The sequence below is a fragment of the Amphimedon queenslandica genome, unplaced genomic scaffold, assembly GCF_000090795.2.
Source record: "Amphimedon queenslandica unplaced genomic scaffold, v1.1 AMPQUscaffold_13101, whole genome shotgun sequence".
NCBI lineage: Eukaryota > Metazoa > Porifera > Demospongiae > Haplosclerida > Niphatidae > Amphimedon > Amphimedon queenslandica.
The window spans coordinates 25,804-42,844 of NW_003546663.1; the positions used below are offsets into that span (position 1 = coordinate 25,804).

Genomic DNA, 17,041 nt, shown 5'->3' on the forward strand with positions numbered 1-17,041 from the left:
TGAACAGAATCATACGCAAGACAAGACGGTTGATATGGAAAACCATGTTGAAAAGTCTAGCAATAATGATCATTATGTGATTTATAAAATACAATAGCAATTATCACCTGATGGACTTGGAAATCCTTAGGCAGGAGTCTGTCTGGTATCTTAGAGGAGTAGTCCTGTTTTGCATCTCCTCCACTGTTGAACAGGTTCTTGAAAAACGCCATCACTGGAGGGAGAGGAGAGAGGGAGACTGGGAGACAAAGCAGACAAGGCCGGCTCCTTCTCTGCAGACTGTGGGAGGAGGAACTGGGAGGAAAGACGAGGCATGCAGCGACAGTCCGACACGATAATGAAGGTCAATGGTCAATTGAGCTCATTAAGATAATTATTATAAAAGAGATCACGTGACGTACTTCAAAGGACTATGAATATAATGCTGTCTCCTAAAATACATTACCTTTCTGTAGCTATGATGATGGAAGAATATCCCTAGGTACAGGTACATGTATGTATCCATTAGTAAGCCATCGGTGCCATCCCGAGTTCCCGACTGTTCATTTCCAGTAGTCCGATGTCCCTTTCAAGCACGCACTGCGCATGCGCAGCTTCTAATTAGCATATTGCCATAGTAACATAATAAACATTGTGATTTATTGATCAGTAAATTCCACCATTATTGAGAAACATGTCCTTGTTGAAGAACGTTCATTTGGCCAGTGAAGGAGAGGATGATCTCTATAAAGGATACGAGGACTTTGCAGTTGATGTGAGTTCAAGTGTTTGGATTTTAGGAACCTTGTCCTTCCTTTTAATAGGAGTTGGGAGAAGATCCTGAATTCCAAAGAGTGATTAGCACCCAGCAAGGAAGAAAGAAGAGGCCACCTCCTCCAGGAACTAGAGGGGGGCTACCAACCGGCACTAATGTGTGTGGACGCCTTGATTTATAGTATCGTACAGCAGAAAATTTTGTGGCCTAAAAATTCAAGCTTTAATTTTTGTGATTTCCTATTTTTCAGCCATGTTTAACTGTAATTTCAAAAATTTTGAAAAAGTGAAATCGATAGAAATTTGTGGCCATGAATTTTCTGCTATACGGTAAAGTTAAGCATCTACTGTGTATAGTGTAATAACTCAATTCTGTTAAAATAGTTTTATTGACGTTTTGACCTGAGCTTTTCAATTTTAATTTTAATTTCAAAATTTTGAGGCAAATGTGCACTCTATTAGGATAATGAACAAACTATAGCCTACACTAATAACTATTAATTAATTAATTTATTTATTTATTTATTATTGTAGTTTCGTCTTGGTACTGGAATGGGTGGAGTCAGACCTCCAACTGGTTATGCAGCTGAGGGTGGGTCAGCAAGACCAATGACATCAACCGGAGCTGCTGGATTCAGTAGAGGTACATGTACATGCAGTACATACACATGTACATGTACAATAAACATTAATGAATTACATGCGATATTGAATTTGTACTGTATTGTATAGCTGGTAATTTTTGGAGGGATAAATTTTTTGCAAATTACTAAATTTTGTTCACTGGCGGCAGAATCAGCTCAAACTTTTTACACAACATAAGAACTTGTATGTATTAGAAATACTTATAAAAATTAATGCAGAATCCTCTCCTAGTCATTTGTCATTTTTGGCAAAATTTGGCCAAGGACCCTGTACACGGACTTTGGCCCAATTCTTGAGTAACTTTGAAAATTTTTTAAAAATCAAATTTTGATCAGAATCAACTCAAGCCTTCTGCACAACATAAGAACATGTATATACCATATCAGAAATATAATAAAAGCTCTCTTAGAGCCATGTTTGACAAATGCATGTACATGTACATACATGTATACCCTATACTATTGTAGAGGATGTTTTACGATGTAAATAGCAGGAAGTCAAGTATGCTATAGCAAAATCCTGTGGGAAACCCTGATCTGGTGGCTTTTAATTGGTGAATTTGTGGCCATGCACCATTGAACATACACATACATTATTTTCAAAATTGTTTGGCAAATGTAAGGCTATCAATATTCCAAAAATTTCCCTCCTCCAAAGTTACAACCTACAATGTACACATAGACGTACATGTACCTATACATGTACATGTATACAGTAGTATCAGGAGCCTTGTTGCACCCATTATAATATTAATGTGTAATTTTTCTTCAATAGATAGAGGTGTTTTTGATCCACTGGGTCAAGGTAGTGGCACGTCAGCAACAAAGATATCAGTTCCTTCTCTTGAGCCCAATCCTGAGGACAATCCTGAAATAGCTATCAATAACTTGGAAAAGAAAGTTAATTCACTACTGGAGGAAAGTGCCGATGCTAATGTAAAAGGAAACTATACTCTAGTAAGTTATTTTATTATTACAATAATTGTATACATGTACATGTACATGTAGATTTAGATACATGTACATGTACATGTAGATTTAGATACATGTAAATCTATTGCATGTAGACATACTGTACATCTGGTAAATTTGGAGGTTGTAAATTGGCTAAATTTTTGATGATTGGCGGGTTTTAATTTAACCAATTTTTAGCCTGGTGCCATTGATGCACATGTATATGTACATGTAATGGCTCAAAAGGTCTTATTTTGGTGAATATATGTACATGTACATGTACATAGTAGTTATATCAAATTTGCCAAAATGTTCCCCTTCAAAATTACTAACTTTGTACTTGTATATTGTATGTGATTTGTGTGCAAGAAAGCCAGTTCAGTTTGATGAAAGTTTATTGTAAATCCATGTACATGTAAAGACAATTAATAACCTTATTGCTGTCATTATTGGATTATCATTTTGAAAGGAAAGCAGCATAAAATAACTTAAGAAATACATGTACATGTACATGTATAGTTTTATTATTATTATCATTATTATTATTATTATTATCATTATCATTATTATTATCATTATTATTATTATTACTGTTGTTGTTGTACAGGCATTAGAATTAGCTAAGGAGGCCAGTAGAAAAGAGAGAATGCTCTGCAAGCAAAGAGAACAGAAACTATTAACTGAACAAATTAATCTTGACTTAACATACTCAGTAAGCTAGACCATGAATATACATGTATACTGTATCCCAACTGAGTTTGACAGCAGTCGCTTGGAATTTGAAAAATGTAGCCATACGTCACTAGTTTGGGTGCTCGACCACGTGTTCTTATGTAAACTACGATGTAGACATATTTTTATAAAATGTCATTTTAGTATGCCATTGGGTTTATAGGGAGAATTCGGTTCTCAGGATTCCCAAGGGCTGAGAGACCCAAGACCTGAGATCCTGTGATGGCATTGGGCGACTAAGAACCTGTGAAAGTCTCATCCTTATCTCACATTCCTATAAAAAGTTATTCCAGTTTTTCTTGGGTCAAACTCAGTTGGGATATAGTATATAGTACATGTACATTGTAGTACACTTAACAGGGCTGCCAATAGGCTATGTGGGACTCAGGACAAAACTTTGATTAAGGCCTCTACTAATACAAATTCCCCCAGTGCTGCCATGATCCATTGTAGAAAGCTTTACTATTGACCAAGCTAGGCTTGGAGCCTTGGGGGCCCCCCTTTGATTGGGGGGCCCAGGGCAAAATGCCCTGGCCACCAACCCCCCCCCCTATGTCAGCCCTTGAGTACACATTCATGGGAGCCCAAAGCAAAACACCCCACTTGCTCTCCCTATTGGTGGCCCTTGAGTATTTATTCATTCATTCATTCATAATAAAGGTGTATCTATTATGTACATGTGTGTATACATTATTGTAGGTATTATTCAATCTGGCCAACCAATACCACGTCAATAGATTATATGATGAAGCACTCAATACTTACCTCCTAATTGTGAAGAACAAGCTCTTTGGCAGTGGAGGAAGGCTAAGAGTTAATATGGGAAACATCTGCTTTCAGCAGAAGAAATATCCAGTGGCCATTAAACACTATAGGATGGCATTGGATCAGATTCCAGATACTCACAGGACACTACGGTATAGTGTGTACTCTTACTTACACATGTAGTATGATTTTTAATTACTCCATTAGAGATACTACTATACATGTACTTAATTGCTAGTTTTGCTATTGAAATAAGATTATAATTATCATTGTACACATGAAATATGTCATAATAATTATAGACCATATATTTCGCTAGTTTAGTATGATCACAAATTTATTGAGAATACATTGTACCCATAATTAAAAGTTGCTCTAAGTGACGTACATGTACTGTACATGTACATGTACATTTAGTTATTATTTTGATTTACTAAATATTTATTGTCTTACAATTAATGGTATTAAGTTTGGATTTCTAGATCTAAATCTTTTCATGTGTACATGTACATGTATTTAGTATTTACATTGTACATTTGTAGGTTTCATATACTACAGAACATATGTACAGCTTATATCAGAATGGGACAGTATAATGATGCTATTAATACTTATGAACATTTAATGAGTGAAATGAAGGAAAATGGGAATTATGATGTTGGTAAGGAAATGCATACATATGTATGTACATGTACACATGTATATACATGTATAGTATACATGTACCTGGTATAGCTATATCATACTATACATGTACAAAAGGTTTCCCACAAAGCATTCTAAGTGAGCTAGAAGCATATCCTTCATGAGCTGACAAGCGCTACAATATTATGTACATGTACATGTACATTGTACGTACATGTACATGGCTTTTTGAGCATCTTTAAAAATGTTATAAAAAAAATTCAATTTTGATCGGAATCAGCTCAAACTTGCTACACAACATTTAGAGCATTTATGCATCAGGAAAAGTAATAAAAATGCAGAATTCTCTCCTAGTCATTTTTGGCAAAATTTGGCCAAAGATCCTGTACTATTACAGGAACTCTAACCCAATTTTGAGTAACTTCAAAAATTTTTATAAATTATAGGGTCACTACATGTACGTGTACATGCATAATGTACACACATGTACAGCAGAGATCAGGGCCAAGTTAACTTTGATACGCAATTTCATACTGTAACTTGCCCGTACGTATTAAGTATGTACGTACCATAGCACTTACTGTATACGTAATACTTGAACATTTAGCATTAGTTTAACGTTAGTTCACCATTTCTACTGTATAATGCTATGCTCATGTAGCGTATCATGTTATAATGTTACGGTATAAACATCTCGTATAAAGTATACTTTAAAATCTGAACTATAAACCATACTAGTGACAGTACCGTTTTGTAAGCGTTTAAATAACGTAAGTGTATTAACTTGGCCCTGAGCTCTGCTGTACATGTACAATGGAAAAAACATGCATGTACAATTTACATGTGCATATACTGTACATTGTACACGTATACCATGTACATGTATTTGACATACGTTAGTTGTTAATTTGTAATGATTATCAATGTTTATTGTTGTTATTTCACTTGTAGCAATGAACCTCTTGCTCTGCTATTATGCTTTAAGAGATGTTGATAAGCTAAAAAGACACTTTCAGAGAATGATATTAATTGAAACCGGAACTGATTATGATGATGATAGATATTATTCTACTGATGTAAGCCCATTCTTAATTACCGTATAGCTGGTTTATTTTGTGGCCTCAAATTTTTGTTGCTTAAATTTTCATTAGAATTAATTTTAGTGCCTTGCTAAATTTTTGTTAATATTTAATTGGTTTTAATAAAATTTAGTGGAATTAATTTTAGTGGATTTGGGCCTGCACGATAATTAATTCCACACAAAATAAACCAGCTATACGGTAATACACTACACTGTACTACATTGTACTAATAAATAGTAAATACTACATAGTGTATACTCTTAATTGTAGAAGCCCAGGCTTCAATTTCTGTCTTTAATTTGTACACAGTACATACATAGGTTTCTATTTGAGGATTTCCAATTACTTTATGTACACGTAGGCCCCCAGGCTTCTACATGTAATCGAAACAGGCCTATATACTTGTACATGTACATGTACAATTAATGCTGACTTGTGTTTATGTACTGTTGTAAATTTAATAGATTTTTCGTTGATTATATGTGTGTGTACATGTACATGTACACACATGTACATGTACATGTACATATGCATGCACAATGTACATTTAGTTTGAATGGTTTATGATAAACTTTTTGTAATTCACTATAAACTTGTATATGTACATGTACATGTGCATTTGTAGCTTGTATTTGGTAAGGGGGAATTTTGGCAGTGTGATAACCGTTCATTAAAATAAAACCCATTCATTACATGTACAGTACATGTATGCTTGTGCATGCTCCATGGCATATGGCCATGAAATTAATTTGCCAAACTAAAGCCAGTCAATCAATAGAATTTATGTAGTTCAATCCACCAAAATTACCAGCACTAGCTGCATGTACATGTATCCTTTAAATTTTTTAAAACTGACTCCTCTTTATATGCTCATAACTCAAAAATTATTCGTTGGAATCAGCTCAATTTTTCCATGTACATGTACATAGCATAAAGAATTAGAAAATGTAATAAAAATTGGGGGTGATTTTCAGAGCCAATTTTTGGACAAAATCATAATGCAGTGTTCTTTTAGTTATATACATGGAGTTACTATTAAAAACCTTTACTAAAAGTACCTGTATATGTACATGTATATGTACATGTAAATGTAGTAATAAGAATAGCACTGTTTCATAATTACTGTAAAATAGGAAAGTGACTATCAGCAGAGGATGCTGATAGAAGCAATAAGTGATGACAGTTTGAGACGATTGGAGAAGGAAACAAAAAGAAAAGCTGAGAGGACAATACTGAATGCTGCCAAACTGATCGCACCAGTTATTGAAGGGTCTCTTGCTACTGGATTTGATTGGTTAGTTACAATGTACATATACATGTGCACATGTACCTGTACATGTACATATATGTACACTGTATCCCCTCTCTTCACCCTTTACTTTATAGCACTTGGGTGTACATGTATTTTTCAGAATTTAATTTTGGTATTTTTATTCTCATTCCTTGGGGAACAAACATTTTCTAAGCAAAAAAGGTGTTCCTCAATGTCACGTCTACAGTACAAATTGGCAGCTTTCAATGAAAATAAACAGAACAAAATAGTGTCTACATGTAATCAATTTTTTCCCGACAAAAATTCCTGCAACTTGTACATGTACAAATGTATTATACAGTGTTTCCTTTCTCTGGCCCTGTCTCTTTGTTATTGTATTGTTACATGAATACTGTGTATTGTGTAGGTGCATTGAAGTTGTTAAGAATTCAGTTCATTCTGAATTAGCTAGTGAACTTGAAATAACAAAAGCATTGACATTTCTAAGAGAGAAAGACCTACCCAGGGTAAGGGTAAAAATACCAAGTACATGTACATGTACATGCAGTACATGTCATTATTAATGTTATTGATATTATGTGCATGTACATGTACATGTAGGCAATTGAAACTTTGAAGGATTGTGGTAGGAGAGATACCAAAATGGCCGTTAGTGCATCAACTAATCTTTCATTTGTATTCTACTTGGTAAGTGTATCAATTCGTGTATAATGTACATGCATGTACATATACATGCATGTACATGTACATGTATGGCAAATGATATTCCATTTGTATTCTATAGAGCAATGATGTTAGTCAGTCTGAGAAATATGCTGATCTGGCAATACAAATGGATAGATATAATCCATTAGGTACATGTATGTCATATTGTATTATTATTGTTATTTATTATTATTATTATCATTTTTATTTTTAATAACATTAATAATGATTATACATGTACCCCGGTACATGTATTATTACTACATGTACAGTACATGTATTTTTATTATTTATTATCATTCTTTTTTTATTGTCATTATTACTAATATTACTACTACTGCTGCTGCTACATGTTCATGTATTATTATTATTAATTATTATTCTTTTTTTAAACTAGCATTGGTTAATAAAGGTAACTGCCTCTATGCTCAAGGTCAGTATCAGTCATCAGTTGAGTATTATCAAGAGGCTTTGTCTGTGGAAGCTACTTGTTCCGAAGCTTTATATAATCTTGGACTGGCTTACAAAAAGTTAAAGAATTTTCCATCAGCCCTGAGCTGTTTCACTAAACTCCATACAATATTCAAGAGCTTACCTCAAGTTCTGTACCAAATAGCTGACATGTATCCATCCATACTCAATATAATAAAGCAATTTTAATTTTGTATGTTCATGTATCTATTTAATTTTGACATTTACATGTGTACATGTAAGTGTCGCAATTTATAAGTTTTGCGATTTTTACGAAATTTATGGTAATCAATCTGTTTTGTAGCAAAAGCTAAATTCTGTGAATGGATGGCCCAGCAAAATTTAGTACTCAGCAATTTTTTTAGGTACAATTGTACGTACAATGTATAATTACGTAGAAAAGTTGTATTACTTGTATATGTACAAAATTTTGTGGCAATAAGTTATTTCTTAACTATAAATTGTGTGCCTTACATTTAGTTATGAGAAAATGGAAGAATATGATAAAGCTATTGATTGGTAATTTTTTAGTATTTAAAGTTGCTTAATTCTCTTTGTCATTAGTTTCAAGCAGTTGATATCACTGGTACCCTCTGATCCTGGAGTGCTGAGAAAACTAGGAGAATTATATGATTCGGAGAATGACAGATCACAAGCTTATCATTATTATTATGAAGTAGTTGATTACATTCTAATGTTGTATATCTTTTAAATTCTTTAAAAATAGCTAGGGCCAAAAGTCCCTGTACTTTATTAGCTTTTGCCGAAATTTCTCACAAATTTTACGGAGAGAGTTCTGCATTTTTATAATGTTTTCTAATACATAAACATGTTCTTATGTCATGTAGAAAGTTTGAGCTACTTCCGATCAAAATTGGATTTTTATGAATTTTTAAAATCTCACCAAAAATTTGACAAAAGCCAAAATGGTCCTTGTACTATGTTTTATGAAGTAATCCAGTCATAACATGATTATACTTACTGCATGTGTTTCATTTATATAGTCATTTCGTTATTGTCCAACTAACATTGAAGTGATTACGTGGCTTGGTGCTTATTACATGGACTCACAATATTTTGACAAAGCAGCAACATATTTTGAAAAGGCTTCACTAATACAGTAAGTTATGATAGTATAAATTTAAGTACAACATGTACATGTACATGTACATGTATAATGGTAATGCTGTGGTTATATTATTGTTTGTTAACTATAGACCAGATCAGGTCAATTGGCAGTTAATGATTGCTAGCTGTTACAGAAAAATGGGTAAGAAAAATTAATGTAATTAATTTTATTCTAACTTGTACTGTACATGCACAAGTATTTTATCATTAATATTAAGGAATTTGTGAGTGAAATATTTTGTACTATTTAAATGCCATATAGTGCAAAATTTAGAGGGCTATAAATTTTATGGATTTCGTGATTTTTTTAAATTCAGGAAAATGACGTGTACTTCTCGAAAATCAAATTTTTACGGTACAAGATGTAGACAACATACATTCGCAAAAATTAATTTCGCAAAATAGATTTTTTAGTCAAATTTGCGAAATTTACAGCCCTCAAAAATTTTGTGCTATATAAGGTCTTTTATGAAAATACTTCTAATTTTTATTCTTGAATAAATATTCCAGCAAATAATGATAATTTAGTGGAGTTACATTTTCTGAATGGGGGAGGATGCTGTCACACAACTCACAAAAATATTTCACCTCAAAATAAGCCAGTGTGCAATATACATGTACATGTACACTAAGTACAGGTACATGTACATGTACATTGTACCTCCATATTTTATATATTACATTAAAATTTTAAAGTAATTATCATAATTTTTTACATTGTTGCATTGTTATAGGTAACTATCAGTTAGCTTATCGCTGTTACAAGTCCATATTGAAGTCCTTTCCTAATAATATCGACTGCTTGAGGTTCCTTGTACGCTTATCAACTGATCAAGGATTGAATGATGAGTCAGCACATTACAATGAGCTGTTGAGGAGAGCAGAGAAATCACTTGAAGCTAAGAGACAAGTAATCAACTATTTACACTATTGTGCTGTATAGCGAGAAATTGTTATGGCCAGAAACTTTCACGAATTCTATTTTGTGGTTTTAAATTTCACGATTTTCTGCCTTTTTGTCCATGTTGGACCATTTTTTACGGATTTTATTTTGTGAATTTTGAATAAATCATGAAATTCACAAAAATTTTGGGTCACAAAAGATTCTAGCTATACGGTATACGACCTATTAGTGTATGAATGTGTAGCTTTACAGTTAATACTATTACATGTGTACATTTACATGTAGCTGGTAATTTTGAGAGAGGGAGAAATTTTGGTGAATTGGTAATTTTTGGGTCTTAAGAAATTTGCAAATTTTGGCATTGAGCATGTGCTTATGGTTTAATATGCCAGGTTTTATTTTGACAAAATATTGAAAATTTTCCCTCCAGAAATATTATTAGCTTTAATTTTACATTTTCACTTGCATGTACATGCATGTAGATTATATTGTATTAAATATTGGCATTTATACACATGATACATTGTACATGTACATGACTCTATACTCATTATAGAAAGACGAATCGACTGGTGGAGTAGATAATGGTGATACTAGGAAGCATGATAAAGACAAACAGAGTGATGGTAAATAAATTAATAATTATTATACTACATGTATATATTTTTAATAATTATATTTATAGGTGATCCAAAACAACCAGATATTAATTACACTGATCCATTAGGTATTAATGATAAATTATCATTGCATCTAATGATGATAATAATTAGGTGAGCTACCTGAAAGACCAAAAACATCAAGTAGATCGCATCAAGCAGCTGCAAAGCAAAGTGAAGATAATTTTGATGATGTTGAGTTAGGGGATGACTTATTACCAGAATAGACAATGATATGATGTGTTGTAGCCTACTACCAGTTACCATTACTATTATCAATACTATTATGACTGTTATTATCATTAGTGAAGTATGTCCATACTTTGTAAACATGCAATGAAAATTGCCAACTTCAAAAGTTTTCACTGTGACTCTTAGGTCATACAAATTATCATGTAATGATTAAAGGGAGCTGAGCAAGCTAAAAAACATGAGCTTCATATAAGCTGACAAGCCTTTTATAGTATAAGGGCTTTTGAGCAACTTTAACAATAATAAAAAAACAATTTTGATCATTGGCTGCTCAAAATTTCTACACAACATAAAAACATGTTATGTATTAGACAAAAATTGAGAATTTATTCTAGTCATTTTTGACAAAGTACCATGTTATAGTAAATGATTTTAGCCTGATTTTTGAGCAGCTTTAAAGTCAGGCCAAGTGTAAGATTTTAAACCAGCCTTTACAGAAATGTACCAATATAAGGAGATCCCATATAGCTTAAAACCATAATGGGTTATCATTGCCTTGAAGGAGATGCACATTGATAATATACACCCATTTAATGTCAGTACTCTATCTTATGCATGTACATGTATAGTTGCAATAAGATTATGTTTTTAAATATGAAGAGTGTCTTGGACTGTTGCACACACTACACTACATGCATGTTGAAGTTAATATGCCTTGTTACAGTGAGCACTCATGTTAAATATAGCAGCATGTGTTAATTGTGGTTTTCTAGTTGTTAAATATTTGTCTTTGCAGTCCAAAGTTAATCCCTGATTGGTTAGCTCCTCTATTTGACCCCATCTGCAACCCAATGATCTGCTGTCCTGCTGTCAGTTGCTCGTTGGTAAATGTTCTTGGAGCTTTGACTGATTCTTTAGGACCAAGTGATGGAAGATCTTTACGTTTTATAGCAACCTATTATAGTGTAGTAATGCATGCATGTGTGTGTGTGTGTGGGTGTGCATAGAGAGAGCATGATCCAATGGTAACACAGTGCAACAGTGCAGGTGTCACTCTATTATATATTGTGCACTCAATTGTTTGTTATGTCTTTGTACATGTATGTACCTTACGTCCTAAAGCATGAATTGTACTAATCACCTGTGCATAAAATGATAAGTAAAAGATAATAATTATTAATTATATATACTTGTGGTATGTTTTGTCCTTCATAAAGATCAACCGTTTGAAATAAATCGCTCCTTTTTAAACCAAACCTTTCACAAAATGACAAGAAGTTACTGATATTCTCCATCTGCAGAGGAAGAGAGACAAAGAGAGTCAATTATTACTACCAGACAAAATAAAGATCTCCCTGTGGAATAAAATAATCAATCAACAATTCACCATTGTAAAAGCTTTAAGTTTGTTTCTGTTAATCCTCTCAATGGATCCAGGTAGTATTAGATTAGCTAACCTATTGTAACAATATTGCAAAGAAACAGATAATGTTGAATACTTACATGCAAAGTATGATTCCATCTTTTAGTATTTCTTTTACTTTCTCTGGTTCTTCTGGTACAGTTATTGGCTCTCCCAGTAACTCTTCAATCCAAAGGAAAGCATCCTGCGCCAGGTTAATGTCAAATTTGCTATCTTTCTATATTAGAATAATAATTGAAGGCAGGCATTGCTTTTGATTACTTTAGCATTTAATTCAGCTGTAAGACCATATCCTTTAGGGCGGACAGCCATAACGTCTTCTTGCAGTACAGCTCGCTCTGAGCCCCTTTTGGGTGGAGCTGGATTTAATTAAGAGGCGTGGTATTGATGTAATAATTATTAATGATTTAAAATTGCTTTTAAAATTGAGACAAGAAATTCTAATTGTTATTTTCAAAACACTACATTAATAATGACAACGTTTTTGAAAAGTTCCATAGAGATTTAGTTAATTTGCCTTGTAGTACCAAAGCTCATGCCGGCTTGAGATGCGCCTTTGTTAGTACCAGCTTGAAGACCAATGATGTTCTTTCCTGCTTCAAGTTGTTCTTTAGTAAATTCACGTTTATTAGCTTCAGATTCTTTTGGCCCAAGAATAGGTAAATCATCACGAAAAGTTTGAACCTATAAACAATTAGCCATTAATTCTCATTAATTTGATGTAAGACATTATACTATTACTTCTATTTTTGTTAATGTAATATAAAATCATGTAATACCGTACTTTGTAAAGTGCATTAAGTAGGAAATGAGAATTTCATGAAGGCCTCATTATTATAATAAAAGAATGGCGTCACAACCCCCTTGCTTACTTTTCTTCCAAGTGCATGGATAGTATCCACTACAAGTGGAACGTTCTGGGCCTCATACAGGTCAACAGTTTGAAAGAGGTCGGTCTTAATCATTCCAATGCCTTCACAACCGGTGAGGAAATTCCCAATATTCTCCATTTGCTTAAAGGCCATTTTACTGGTGTTGATTTTCTTGACAGAGCCTGGCTTTATGATATTGATAAGGCTATTAAAAAGTAAAGAAAACAAAATGTCATAAAGGTAAAGTACTGTTGCTCTCATACTTGCAGAGTTTGTCTCCACTCTTTAATCCAGCAGCAAATCCTTCAGGGCTGGTACCATCACTTTCAGTTGGTTCACCAATAATCTCTTCTATCCAGTCGAGGGCCTCTTGAGCTCTGGTAGAGTCGAATTTTGCTGCTTTCTATGAGTAAAGAGACAAAGATAAAACTAGTAATCCTTTCTAAAAGACCTTCGCTTCCATCTCAGCAGTTAGACCATATCCTTTGGGTCTGTTGGCCATTTTCTCGCCTCTCTCTCTCTGACTCTCTAGCTGCTCACACGTTAATAGATACCGCCCAATAGTGGGACCCAAATTTGCAAAACATTGAAAACAACAGTTTCATTGCCAGCGCGAGACTAGACCCAACAATGATTATAAATCGGAAGGCCTTATCAATTTGTTTACCTTTTCATTTAGTTCAGCAGTCATTCCGAATCCCTTTGGTCTATCAGCCATGATTAAAAATTCTAATAGTTTGAAAATATGACCAGAAGAAGAAGTTAGTCAGCAGTCCGCAGAGAGAGATGTTGCTGCGCAGTTGCGGTCTGAAGAATTTATACTCGTATCACGCGGGGGCCAGTAATTTTAACTCATGACCATATTTGGGTAAAATCCACAAAGCCGCATTCCAATTAGTAAGCAGTAAAAACACATAGTAAGTGCTCGTCCTGTTTATGACCAAAGAAAGAGAGGAATAAAATACCAAAAAGCACAAGGTGCCATGGTAACTGTTATGCAACGCGAAAACATCTTAATCATCCACGATTAGACAAACTTTAAACAACAACAATAATAATGATAATTGCTAAAAGTATAATAAACAACTAAACACACACAAACACACACAAGGGACGAAAAAGATATTGTATAAAAGTACATGATGAATGATTGAAATGAATAATAATTATTAATGAAGAAAGAGAGAGAGTGTGTGTCTTTCCAATATTAGGGGCAGGTGCTGTCTGGACTCATAGAGAAATATCGATCATAAATTTTCGACGAAATGTGAGATATCTTTGGCTGAGGATGATTTTGGAGAATCTCGATCCTTTCCACAGCTAGTGAAGGAGAGAGAGGTGAAAGGAGAGTGTAAATATCGTGAATTACTAATTTAAAGGTGTTAATCACAATAACAGGACATGACAGACATTCCTCAGTATTAAAGTGGACACAGACACAAACACACACACCTTGCCTTGGAATTCTATGATGCATTGTACTTATAATCAGTAACAGTACTGTATGTACATACTATTATAGTATTTAAATAAATTTATGATTTAATGATTTTGTGTGTGTGCATGTGTGTGGTATATGTAATGTGTAGGAGTGTATTGTAGGGGACAGATGGGATGAATAGCTACAAAACCACATGCAACAAACCATTAGATTCCTCCATTTGAGTGGCAAACTGGTTGCCAGTCTCTTGCCCTATCTTCAGTATGTTATCAAGGCCTTCCAGTGTCACTAGTAATATCTTTGGATCCTGGATTGATAATAAATCACAGAGTTTGGGTATAGTGCCAATATTGGCAAGATATCTGGTGAAAGGAGATAGGAAAATGAAATTAAATAAACACACACTGACACACATGTACATGTACATAGGACATAGGAAATTATGTAAGAGGTACATGTACATGTATGTGTACATGTAATGTGTGGATAAGACTAAGGAGGAAGTACATGTACATGTGCATGTAAGCATGTGTACATAACAAATAAGATAATGTTAGGACTAGATAGGGAATTAGGAAAATAAAATTCAATAAAGATACATGCATGCATGTACATATGTACCAGTCCCTCTATTTTGGTTGCTACCTTATTTGGTAGGGAGTCCCACCAGCAGTTGTGTTGAGTACAGCCCAGGCAGCTTCCTTCCTTATCTTGTACTCACTGAATTCCATAATTTGTAACAATTTAGGAAATATGTTACAATCTATAACGGCCTAAAACATTGAAGCACAATTTATTTAATCTCTTCCTATCTCTATCTCTCTTTCATTTTCCCTTTAACACACACACACTCTCTCTCTCCCTCTCCCTCTCTCTCTCTTCCTCTCTCTCTCTCTCTCCCCCTCTCCCTCTCCCTCCCTTACTTGTATTTGAACTTTATTCCCAGCTGTCATATTAGAGATAGCCCAGCAAGCCTCCTTCCTAATAGAAGACACCGGATGGTCTAACAATAGCTGTAGTGCAGGGAGAGCAGAGCAGTTAATGACAAATTGTGTTTGCACATCATCTCCTGTTAATATGTTACCAATAGCTCTTAATGAAGGAGTTATAACGCCTACTGTGGGATGCCTGAATTGAGAAAAAGGATAGAAAGAAATAGAGAGAAACTGTATACATACATGTACATGTACATGTGTGTATGGTAGCTAGTAACATTAATAATGGAGAGGAGGTTTAAAGTAGGAAAGACAGTAGGAAAGAAAATAAGATTAAAGGAAGAGAGTGTAAGAGAAATGGATCAAAGTTTAAAGGATAAAAGGAATGACAAAAATAAGTATCAAGTTACATGTACACTAATAAAATGATTAGGGGATACACTATTACTACAAAGACAGCCAGTCTAATACACAAACACATCTACAAGTATGATAACATTAGTGGCTTTACTCTAACCCTAAACCACAAGCCAATATGTACATCTTATTGCATTACTCTAATAATCAGTGATGGATCAACAATGATTATTATGAGTACCAATAAACAAGGCTACAAAGGAGAAACATATCCAATTATTGACATCATCTTTCAGCATCAACAGTAACAAAAACAAGAGAAATTAATAGACATAAATAGAACCATACAACTGGTAATTTTGGAGAAGGTAAACTTTGGTCAATTGCTAAATTTTTGATGCTTTAATTTGGGCAAATTTGTGACGATTTTTGATCAAGCATGAGCATAATAATGGTTCTTTGATTTTGGCAAATAAATATCAAAACACCAAATTCATTAAATTTTCTCCTCTCCAAAATTACCAGCTATACAGTACATGAACATGCATGACAAAAGGAGAGGGAAAGAAAGTACATACATGTACATACACATACATTAATAGTTCTACCAATCTCTTCACAACTCCACAGTTAATTATTCTCTGTATTCTTTCGTTATTTCCTTCACAAAGGAACGATATGCTCCAACAGACGTCACTTAATATTTCTGCCTCTTCACAATATATCAATTGTGGGAGGAAAGGTAGACACTTGAATACCTAATTTTAAAAAGGAGTATTATGGGTGACCACACCTATTGACCACACCTACTATAGCATCGTTAGGAGGCGGTGTTTTTCCACGACAAAAGTTAGAGAGAGTCCAACAGCACTGGGCCTTTAAAGCAAGAGTGAGCTCCTTATCTTGTAAAGCACTAAAATATGAAAAAATAAGTGTACATGTACATGTACACATGCACATGTACATGTACAATACTTGATTATACTTCTCTCTCCCTCCCTCTGTCTCTGTCTTTTATCTCTGTCTCTCTCTCCCTTCCTCCCTCCCCCTTTCTTTCTCTCTCTCTCTCTCTCTCTCTCTCTCTCTCTCTCTCTCTCTCTCTCTCT

The 17,041-nt window shown here is 34.0% G+C and overlaps 3 protein-coding genes and 1 long non-coding RNA gene across 4 annotated transcripts in view; 1 reads left to right on the plus strand and 3 right to left on the minus strand.

Moving 5' to 3' along the window:
• Positions 1–488, minus strand: LOC109585216 (uncharacterized). Its single transcript, XR_002186385.1, has 3 exons — positions 446–488; positions 108–400; positions 1–56 (listed from the first exon to the last, which is right to left on the minus strand). It is a non-coding gene; the product is annotated as an uncharacterized LOC109585216 (long non-coding RNA).
• Positions 489–593: 105 nt separating this feature from the next.
• Positions 594–11,105, plus strand: LOC100640298 (intraflagellar transport protein 88 homolog). The gene is made up of 21 exons (XM_020001210.1): positions 594–754; positions 804–911; positions 1,288–1,396; positions 2,173–2,354; positions 2,959–3,063; positions 3,783–4,000; positions 4,391–4,509; positions 5,445–5,569; positions 6,709–6,869; positions 7,255–7,354; positions 7,449–7,535; positions 7,633–7,702; positions 7,951–8,176; positions 8,505–8,543; positions 8,589–8,700; positions 9,029–9,144; positions 9,242–9,294; positions 9,887–10,062; positions 10,613–10,682; positions 10,742–10,783; positions 10,830–11,105. Exons 1-21 carry the CDS (start codon positions 674–676, stop codon positions 10,940–10,942), a joined length of 2,412 nt encoding a protein of 803 aa, XP_019856769.1. The 5' UTR covers positions 594–673; the 3' UTR covers positions 10,943–11,105.
• Positions 11,106–11,643: 538 nt separating this feature from the next.
• On the minus strand, positions 11,644–14,020 carry LOC100640425 (rac guanine nucleotide exchange factor B-like). Its single transcript, XM_003389302.3, has 10 exons — positions 13,870–14,020; positions 13,466–13,605; positions 13,203–13,407; positions 12,841–13,014; positions 12,592–12,696; positions 12,411–12,547; positions 12,295–12,364; positions 12,098–12,202; positions 12,016–12,048; positions 11,644–11,862 (listed from the first exon to the last, which is right to left on the minus strand). Exons 1-10 carry the CDS (start codon positions 13,918–13,920, stop codon positions 11,677–11,679), a joined length of 1,206 nt encoding a protein of 401 aa, XP_003389350.2. The 5' UTR covers positions 13,921–14,020; the 3' UTR covers positions 11,644–11,676.
• Positions 14,021–14,257: 237 nt separating this feature from the next.
• The window catches only part of LOC100640553 (importin subunit alpha-6-like), a 6,022-nt gene continuing 3,238 nt past the window's right edge, over positions 14,258–17,041 (minus strand). Inside the window, exons 6-11 of the mRNA XM_020001205.1 lie at positions 16,746–16,877; positions 16,530–16,693; positions 15,567–15,771; positions 15,289–15,416; positions 14,848–15,005; positions 14,258–14,522 (exon numbers count right to left, since the gene is read on the minus strand). Of these exons, the coding sequence (XP_019856764.1) occupies positions 14,410–14,522; positions 14,848–15,005; positions 15,289–15,416; positions 15,567–15,771; positions 16,530–16,693; positions 16,746–16,877 (900 nt within the window). The 3' untranslated portion in view covers positions 14,258–14,409. The remainder of the gene's footprint in view (positions 14,523–14,847; positions 15,006–15,288; positions 15,417–15,566; positions 15,772–16,529; positions 16,694–16,745; positions 16,878–17,041) is intronic.